At 35.8% G+C, this 10325-nt stretch overlaps 2 protein-coding genes across 2 annotated transcripts; one reads left to right on the forward strand and one right to left on the reverse strand.

The window, feature by feature from the left end:
• Positions 1–448: 448 nt before the first annotated feature.
• On the reverse strand, positions 449–3194 carry LOC114353197 (androgen-dependent TFPI-regulating protein). The gene is made up of 2 exons (XM_028305079.1): positions 2902–3194; positions 449–1062 (listed from the first exon to the last, which is right to left on the reverse strand). The coding sequence occupies exons 1-2, from the start codon at positions 3052–3054 to the stop codon at positions 511–513; spliced, it is 705 nt and encodes a 234-aa protein (XP_028160880.1). The 5' UTR covers positions 3055–3194; the 3' UTR covers positions 449–510.
• A 1622-nt stretch (positions 3195–4816) lies between these two features.
• LOC114353198 (androgen-induced gene 1 protein-like) lies at positions 4817–8826 on the forward strand. The gene is made up of 2 exons (XM_028305080.1): positions 4817–5040; positions 7150–8826. The coding sequence occupies exons 1-2, from the start codon at positions 4885–4887 to the stop codon at positions 7708–7710; spliced, it is 717 nt and encodes a 238-aa protein (XP_028160881.1). The 5' UTR covers positions 4817–4884; the 3' UTR covers positions 7711–8826.
• The last annotated feature ends 1499 nt before the right edge of the window (positions 8827–10325 follow it).

The raw sequence follows: 10325 nt of genomic DNA on the forward strand, positions 1-10325 counted from the left end.
CTGCTTTCAATATTCTTCTATCATTAAAATTAATCATCAGTACCCTGAGCACGAATAACGTAACAAATAAATCCTTCCTACCACAGATAATATAATACTAGTTCCTACTAGGCAATATTATAAATGCGAAAGTTTTGATGTATGGATGTCTGGATGGATGTTTGTTACTCTTTCACGCAAAAACTACAGAACGGATTTTGATGAAACTTTACAGTATTATTGTTTATAACCCAGAATAACATAATATAGCCTTATAATTTATGACAATCCGTGACAAACTAAATTTCACGCGGATGAAGCCGCGGGCAAAAGCTAGTAAGGTAATAAAAAAACGATTACCATACCATAACGAGAACGACATATAATGTTATTCGTGCTCCGGGTACTGGTTTTATGTTACGCTGACGTCCTCTAATGCTTAGCTAAGGGCAAATGAAAACAAGTTTAGTGTAAATAAAAAACGGCTGTATTCATATTTTATTAAAATTAAAGTATCTATTCAAGTTTACTTTAGCGTTTCTTTTTCTTCGGTTCGTGACTTTGTTTTGAAGGAGCGGGACTAAGGATTTTATCTAATTTCTCTCCTAACAGGTAAAAAGTGACTGTGAATACAACACTGAAACTCAGGAACACTACTCTCATGGGCAAGTTAAGTACTTCGAAGATAGGGTACACCCAGGCACCAGTTCTGGCGTGGAGAACGTGCATCCAGCTTATGTAGCCTATGACTACAAGTGTCACGCAAGTTAGACCAACTTTCCTAGTCGGATAAGAGCGCTTTGTGACTAGAAGTTCTATAAGAATGAAGGCAGCCACGAAAGTATGCATAGTGTGGTTCAACCAAACCGGGAACACTTTCTCCAAGCGGTCGGGGAAAATCAATTCTTTGTCGTAGTAGTAGATACCCCAGAACGAAGTTGAGACGTACACGGCTATGGTGAAAGCCATGGCGAAAGCGATGTCCTTGATTCTTCGTATGAAGGGAGTCTTCCTCGGCGACTTTTCATTTGAGCCGAACAAGTCGTTCAATAATGTAATGCTGAAGTACACGGTCTGCATTATCTGAAACAAAAAAGTCGGCGATTTAGAACTTCAAAAATATGGGTCGCCACAGACGCATTCTACGATCTGGTTACCATCTGAGCGAGGCGGATCACACTAGAGTTCGATTCTCGGTCGGATCAATCAAGATAAACGGTAGGTACCTTCGTTTAATACTTTATTTAATTGGATAGTAGTAAAATTAACAACAACAATATTTTAACGACGGGGCCTGTAGTGTATTAGTGTACAGTACAGCATAGCTAGATTAGCATACATTAACATAATTCAGATAAAGCTGTTTAGATGGGTGCAAGGGTGAAACCGAAAGAAGATTCCAAATTACTTAATCCTAAGTAGGTAAGTTAATTAGCTACAAGTAAATAAGATACCTAAGTAAGTAGCATGTAAAACATCAGAACGACAATCTTTTTAATTAGCAGTACTTTTTCTCTGCCTGACACGTGTCTAGCTAGCTTTTAAGCTACCCTACTTAACTAGATTGTAAAGTTAACTGTTTCACATCTTTCGATTCGACGGTGCATCGACCTTAGTTTCGGCGTATCGCAGCAGATATGCGGTTAGACTGCCTTTGGCGGAGACCTCGGCCCACATGGTCAATGACCAGTGTTGTCACAATAACCAGTTAATTGTTAGCATTAAACACGGTAGTTAGGCTGCTTGATTGTGTAAATATGTAGTAGGTATTACCTACTTAAATTAAAATTATTTGTGCTTTCAATCGAGCTCACAAAAAGCTTTAAAAGTCTGACACATCATCTTAGGTAATTTACTGAAGCTTTTAGCAAGAATAAGAGTAAGTTTTTTTATGTACCTAGGTTAATTATGTGTTGTCATTATTGTGCTTTGAGGTCTAAGCTCTTATTATCAATGTACCTACCTATATACTAGTTTGATGTGTTGGGAAGCCCATTTTATCGAGTAAGTCTAGGCTATAATGACATTACCCTACAGCCAAATAAGTAAAGAAAAATGTAGCAAGAACGGGTAATATCCAAACTATTTCATAATTATTGTTCATTTTTTCAATATACACTACTTATCTAAACGTTATCATATAAAAACTTGTTTTGTTTACGAACTTTGCCCCTGATGGCGATACCTAACTTTAAGTAGGTAAGATATTGGATACATATCAGATTTACTGACGACGATTATGCCGGTATAAGAGGTTCAGTTAGTGAATAAACTCTACAACTTGGTAAACAACTAAAACAGGTTATTATTAGGAGGTAAATAAACTGTGTTAAAGTTAACAAACAATAGTATTTTTATTACACAGGTACTAATTTGGATGATGACTAATACCTACCTGCCTACATTAGACAGACAACCTTCAGTACATTGTAGGTGTATTACCTACATTCTAAGTAATCAAGAAAAGTTAATTTACCGAAGTCCTAGCTAATCTATCTGCAAAAATATCAAAATCAGTTTAGCAGTTAACGACAACGACACAATTCTTAAGTAGGACTTTTGTAGGTAGCTAAAGTTTGCAAGTGGCAGTTAAGTATCTGTTTGGTAATTAATACTACCTACTCCGTAGATAACCTGGGACATAACAATGATTGAATTATTACTTTACTTATAAGTAGGTAATACATGATAATATTAAAGGTATTTTTGTACGTAGCAACTTGTGTAAATATAGAATTGTTATCATCATAAAATGTCCATGAACAATTTTTCTACTATCAGAGTTATCTACACTGATTTAATATCGTACTACTATTTAATTACTTATGGTCCAGCCCGTATGATCACTAACTACACCGTTATCAAGTCATCCAAGCCTAACAAAGCAGGTCACAGTAAAATGATTTTGTAACTTGCACTCACCAATCCCCATATCGTGAGGAACATAAGTCGTCCTTTGAACGGCATTTCCCCATATTTGTTTGCAGGTAACGGGATATCCAGGTACATCTGGTCATACCAGAGTGAAAATGCGTCGATCCCGACCACAGCTGCATGGAATAATGCTAACAACATTTTGTTTGTTTCACTTTAACTGGATAACTGGACACTGTTGCTTCGGTGCCGGCCGGTCGAACACTGACAGCGAAAGGCTCGGACTAAGATACAACTTAATAAAAATTCTGCGCGTGCGATCATGTCATCAGCTTATTCCACTATTCCCCATTGACAATCCCCGTCAATTATCCCCGTTAACGCCAATTGGAGCTTATAATGTTAAAAATAAAATAATAATATAACGGGGAATACTGGAATAAGCCATGTCATCATGACACGTAATGTAATTGAGTATAAGCACAGGTATAAGTACCTACGTAGGTTTATTAATACCTAAATAGTATTTCTGATTTAGTTAAACAGTTTTAGCAATTTGTACATTGGACTTTTAGATAGGCTGATATGGCTTGTCTGTCTGATGATATGAAGATAACTTAATAAGGATGCATTTATATGTAACACATCCATGTTTCAAATGCAGTTGGTTTATTATGGTGTTAAGAAATTGGATTATCAAGTTAAGTGCCGTATATTTTGAACTTAAATATCCATGTTTGATGCAGATTGCTAGCATGAATTTATTAATACCCTTACTAACTCTAACGCCTGCGTTTAGGCGCTGAGCAATACTCACAGGCGCGAGAATTGTGTGCTACATTATTTTAAGAGGTATGACAAGTTCCTATTTACAAATTGTGCTCTTACATTTACATATAACCCTCCTTCTGGCGCAGTCGGGTAAAAATACCTAATCGAATTTTAAAAACATCGCAATAAGGAGATATGAGCTCTTAATAGGTACCGGAATCTATGTAACATTGCGAACCGCTAAAACCTATTATTATATTTTATTGCCAACCTTTGAAATAGGGTCCATGTCCATGTCCAGGGTCATAAAAAATACAAAGGTGAGTATGAATTGAATAAGTGAGCAAGAGATTCAATATATCCGTTTGTTTGCTATCAAATGAACGTTAATGGAATGCTAATAACATTAGCCAATTTTCCTTAAACCATCTAAATACATTTCCGTAGGTATTTTTATCTGATGAATAATAGTATTGTAGCAACTTTATGTAATCATAGCATACTTACGAGCAAAAGTATGGAATCATACCATTGTATTTCGTTCCAAGTGATCTTAAGAACTGAAAGCCTACTTAAGTGTTTGTATGTGCCTTTAAAATGGACTACCATTTTATTTAGGTATTTTCTATTAGTCATTTAGTTCTTAAAATCGCTCGGAACAAATAAGGCGTTTCCATATTTTTGCTCACGAGTGTAGATATTAACAATTTAATGTAATTTTGACTGAAAATTTCCATACGACTTTTAGATACACTTAGGTACCTATGTACCTAATTGGTGTCATACAGTAGTTAAAAATTTATTAACAATTTAAGCACCGCCTGAAGATTAATTGGCTGATTCATATTACATTAAGCTGTGGCCACACGACGTTTTATATTTACACTTTTTACATATTACAATATTTAAATAAATAGGTAGGTACCAAGATCTTGTACGCATTTTGTTTCAATAATTGTATATAGTAAATAATAGTTATAATAGTGAAAGTAGTAAGTATAACTAATAATAGTTTCAGATGCGGTTTCATTTGAAAATAATAATAACTAAAGTAACATTATCGAAGAAACAGTAACAATAGCCCGAGCTGATAACAATTAAGATGTTGACTCAAGTGTGATCGCAGTCTTATAAATAAAACCAATCAAACTGGCCAAATAGATAACTTAACAACAGAGCTATTTAAAATCGTGCTAAAACTTTTTTAAGTCAGTGAAAGCTGTACATCCATTAGGAACGGTGTTAGAAGTGACGAACAAAATGGCGCTAACTCTATTCCACGCTGCGGTTATTTCTATAAATGTGTATACGATCATGTATGATCAAATGTATTTGGAACTGCCTTTCACCACTGGAGAGCTTTATGGAGAACTGATATTGAAAGGGCGATGGTCGCTCGTCACATTTTGGTGTATGGTAAGTACTAACATTTTTTTAAGACGAAAATGTCACTAAAAGTTCATTAATCCCCATTGAGTTAAAAATAAAATCCTAATACAGAGTGGCCCAGAAGAAAAATCACTTTTGAAAATTCAAACTGTACATTTTTATAGAACTTTAACTATTGCAGTTTATTTTTATGCACGGTAATTCTAACGAACGCATTTCAAGATTTTGATGTATGTTGATCGAATGTTGTAAGCGTCAAGGAAATCTCCTGGGCGATGTAATTTATTAAAGGTAAATTTTAAAATAAATTGCACTAAATTTCCTTTAATTTGCAATAGTTAAAGTTCTACAAAAATGTACAGTTTTCGTTTCCTTGAATTTTCAAAAGTGAATTTTCTTCTGGGCTTCTGTATAACGGGGATTATTTTATAAGCTCCAATTGGCGTTTACGGGGATTGTCAACGGGGAATAGTGGAATAAGCCGTTTCATGCGTTTCAGTTTCATCCACCAAAGATAGTTTCCAAAAGTCTGATGTTAGATTTAATTTGGTTAAAACTGCTAAGCGATACTATACAGGGTGGAATTTTGTAATACCACCTGAAGGGAAAGTACTCTTAATACAGTAGATAGAAAATTTTACTCAATGAAAACATTCCTTTAGTTTTGAAAAGAAATAGAACTGCATTCAAAGATTTTCAAAAATTTGCTTGCTACACTCGGGAATCTAACCTACCTACTAAAATCTGTTCAAAATTACACCCTGTACCTCTATTACGAAAAACTTTCGAGTTCGTTTCGTTTGCGTATTCAAAGTGCCATCGAAAAATTTTGTATGAAAAATTAAACAGCGCCCCCTAGGGCGGCTATAATATAGGGGGCGCTGTTTAATTTTTCATACAAAATTTTTCGATGACACTTTGAATACGCAACGAAACGAACTCGAAAGTTTTTCGTAATAGAGGTACTGTATTTTTATTGCATCGATCGTTAGGGTTAAGTATAAGGATGAAATCTCTCAAACAAACTTGATAAATCAAATGAAAGGAAAACCATGAAATCTTAAATTATTGTAATTACTAGCTTTCCGCCCGCGGCTTCGCCCGCGTGGAATTTTGTCTGTCACAGAAAAACTTTATCGCGCGCGTCCCTGTTTCAAAAACCGGGATAAAAACTATCCTATGTTCTTTCCCGGGACTCAAACTATCTCTATGCCAAATTTCATCAAAATCGGTTGCGAGGTTTAAGCGGGAAAGCGTAACAGACAGACAGACAGACAGACAGAGTTACTTTCGCATTTATAATATTAATAATATATTAATATAGCTTTCCGCCCGCGGCTTCGCCCGCGTGGAATTTTGTCTGTCACAGAAAAACTTTATCGCGCGCGTCCCTGTTTCAAAAACCGGGATAAAAACTATCCTATGTTCTTTCCCGGGACTCAAACTATCTCTATGCCAAATTTCATCAAAATCGGTTGCGAGGTTTAAGCGGGAAAGCGTAACAGACAGACAGACAGACAGACAGACAGACAAAGTTACTTTCGCATTTATAATATTATATAGTTGGGATAGTTGGGATAGTTGGGATTTACAGAAAATTGTAATGGTAGGTACCTATGGTGGTAAATTTTCTTATTTTTAAAAATAAAGGAATGTTTTCTTTGAGTAAAATTTTCTATCTACAGTATTAAGGGTACTTTCCCTCCAGGTGGCATTACAAAATTCCACCCTGTAGATAAAAACTTCCTAATTTACAATAGTTTAAGCAACCTAAAGTTAAGATTTTCGAAATGTAAGCATGTTATAAAGTCAATAGTGTGTATTGCATGTTCTACACAGGGTTGGGTTTAAGAGTCATACGATTGGATATTTTTTTATGAAAAATAACTGAAAGTCCTGTCCTATTCTAACCAAATTGTGAAAATGTTTACTCGTACTTACATAGTAATGTACAGGCAAGTGATTTTAGTTTTAGTAGGTACATTTTAGCTGTAGTAGTATTTTGACTTCGCTAGATTTCTAATCCATTACCTCTGATTAAGAGAATATTAAGAGAATCTCACTAAATCTTGAAAGTATTCAATAATGTTCCATGTAAAGAAAAATTGTCTTCAAAAAGCTAAATGTTTGTTTCAGGGTCTACAGACTGTGTACTTCACATTGTCCCTGCTGAACGATCTCATAGGAACAAACGAACTATCGCCATCACCGCAGAAGAAGCCATTAATCCGTACCATCAAGGACCTGACCTTCGCTCTGGCTTTCCCCATGGCTCTCTTCGTCACCATAACCTTCTGGGCCCTCTATTTCTACGAGAAGAACCTGGTTTACCCCGATGAAATAGACATTTTGGTTCCCCATTGGGTAAATTTAGTCTTACACGTATTCAACAGTGTTTTTATTTGCATAGAGCTTAAATATGCCAAGATCACCTTCCCTCCCAGAAGTAGTGGGTTACTATTTTCATTTTTGTTTAACTTTGGGTACATAGTTACTGCCTGCCTGCTCCGTATTCGGACGGGAGCTTGGCCTTATCCGCTTCTAGAAGTCCTAGATGGGCCTTCAATTGTTGTATTCTTCACCATAAGCATACTCATGGGTTTGTTCTTATACTTCTTGGGGGAGAAGTTGACTGGTGTTACTTTAAGTTCTAACCACGTGGATGGTGTTAATGGAAGTGTGAAGAAGAGGCTATAAAACTTGGAGTAATAGAAATATAATATGTTTAAGCTGTACAGTGGACGTAGTAATCCGCCCCTGGTTAATCTGGCGCCCCGGACAGGGGACTTAGTCCGACATGTTTTAATGTTGATTGTATATTTTTGGAAAATTATTTTCTTTGATTTGTAATTTGTCGGATTACAAGGGCCTCTTCTGCGAATAATTCCGGATTATTAAGGGTCTTACAGGGCAGTACTCTAATAGTCTGACAAATTCGATAATCCGACACCGACTTGCAAAACGTTTTTGGATTACCGCGGGTCCACTGTAGTTACGCACGTGTAAAACAATTAAATTTTATTAAGTTATAAAAAGATAAAGAAGAAAGAAGTGTAAGTTTAATTGTTTGCGTTAATTATGTTGTTGTTTACGTGAGTTGACGGTACATCGAGGTTTTTTAACTGTGGTATCTTATCCATTTTGTAATAGGTGTTATTTTGCAACAAAAATGCATATTATGATGTGCTTTAGTCAGTAATTAGGTATATTGAGTATTGCTATCTCGAGGTGCCGGATGTAAAACGAGATACGTACGAGACTCAACAAAAGTGCTGACCTTTTTATCACTTGTTCTTGTAGTTGAGTGAAAATAATTAAATTCTTTACGGATGTAGGTTATTGTTGATTTGAAAACAATACGAGAGAAGTTTGATAATTTAAAGTAGGCACCTATTACTATATCCTGAAATACAGGGTGATTTTGTTATCAGTATCCAGCGCACGCAGTGGAAAAAATGTTGTTTTCTTTACGTAAATCGATTATGTTACTGATTCTGAGTCGCTCCTAAAAATTTGGATATTAATTGCAAAGTCACCCTATATACTAACTTAACTACCTTCCATCCGGTTATTGTATTAGCAATTTATGATGATGATAATGTATACTTTTCTGACTTACGTATTACGTATCAATACAATTCCAGTGTTTCTGGCCCTATCTGGGACTTGATACATTGCAGTGATGCTATTAAATATTTAGTATTTGCTTACCTGTGTTATTTTACTTTAAGATGAGAAATTATAATACCTATAAAATGGTCTGTAATATTTTCCAAAGGCTGTGCTTTTTAATTAAAGAAATACCTATTTAAATATTGTCTCTCTTAGCATCTACCTTTTTTTACTTTTAAGGACCCTCTGTGTCGAATTCTGACTCGTTATTTATATTTTTAAAATACCCTGAAAAAATCGAACTGCCTAAGGTGGGAATCGAACCCACGACCTTTCGCTTGCCGGGCGACTGTTCTTCCATCAGTACGGCTAGCACGAAAAACTTTCGAGTTCAAATCGTTTGCGTACTCGAATCGCCATCAAAAGATTTAGTACGAAAACTACAACAGCGTCCTTGTGAACGTGTCGTAAAGTGAACTTAGTGTAAGAAATGGTTGCACGAAACTTATTTTGAGAATCAAAATTGTCACGTTATCGTTTTGGTTGAGTATCGAATTTTATCGAATACGCAAACGATTCGAAGACGAAAGTTGTTCATGCTAGAGGTACTGAGCTACTTAGAAACTGGGTGGGTTCGATTCCCACCTCAGGCAGTTCTATTTTTTTTTTCAAGTTATTTTAAAAATATTTACATCGAGAGGCGACTCTAAACGGCAGTTTTTTTTAATAACTACTTAAGTATATTGACGTTTAAAAATCACGTACCTACCTACATCCCACATGGTAAAGTCCATATACATGGGACGTACATAACTGTCACTATAAATAAGTGTTGACAAAGATATGTCCTTATTGTTCAACCTAAGGTTACTTTTAATCGTGGATCGTCGTACCTAGATAATAATACGAGGTCAACTTAAAGGAAATCTTTAAGATGATGTAATTAAGCAGAAGCTTACTAAGTCACTGTGTAAAGGTATTGTCACAGTGGATGCGTTCTGCGATATGGTCAAAGTGAACGCAGCTCGCATGTAGGTATAACATTGTAGTCGGCCGTTTGGAGTAGTGGTTCGGATCGGACTACTATGCCGAGAGGTCCCGGGTTCGATTCCCAGCCAGGCAGAAATTGAAATGATGAATTTTGTGTGATGGGTCTGGGTGTTGGCTATCCTACTAATATTATAAATGCGAAAGTTTGGACGTCTAGATGTTTGTTACTCTTTCACGCAAAAACTACTAAACGGATTTTGATGAAACTTTACAGTATTATTGTTTATAATTTTTTTTTGTACAAAATTATTAATGGGCAAATCGACTGCCGGGATCTACTGTCTTAGGTCTACACTCCATACAAACTGGCTAGACCGTCTAGGTATATGGCTTTCCGAGCAAAAGAGTTTAGGACTAACTTGGGCCATTTTTCAACAATCAATAGAATCCAATCGCAGTTTAGCCGCCTGTCACGGTCATCTTCTGGGAGTATCGACATAATATCATATTCACTTCGTAAATTTAAAGCTGTATTGCATGACTTGTTCGTTTCGGATAAATAGTCTAAAGATTGGACTATGTATCCGAAACGAACTGTAGACTCTAAACATGATTTATGTAAAAGAGAAAAGAAAATTGAAATAGTGTTTGCCTTCTACTAGTAGTACACTTATTTGCATGCCGTGGCAGCCTTTAAGTAAGGCTACCAC

This window comes from Ostrinia furnacalis, unplaced genomic scaffold, assembly GCF_004193835.3.
Source record: "Ostrinia furnacalis isolate ACB-3 unplaced genomic scaffold, ASM419383v2 OfSCF1635, whole genome shotgun sequence".
Classification (NCBI taxonomy): Eukaryota; Metazoa; Arthropoda; class Insecta; order Lepidoptera; family Crambidae; genus Ostrinia; species Ostrinia furnacalis.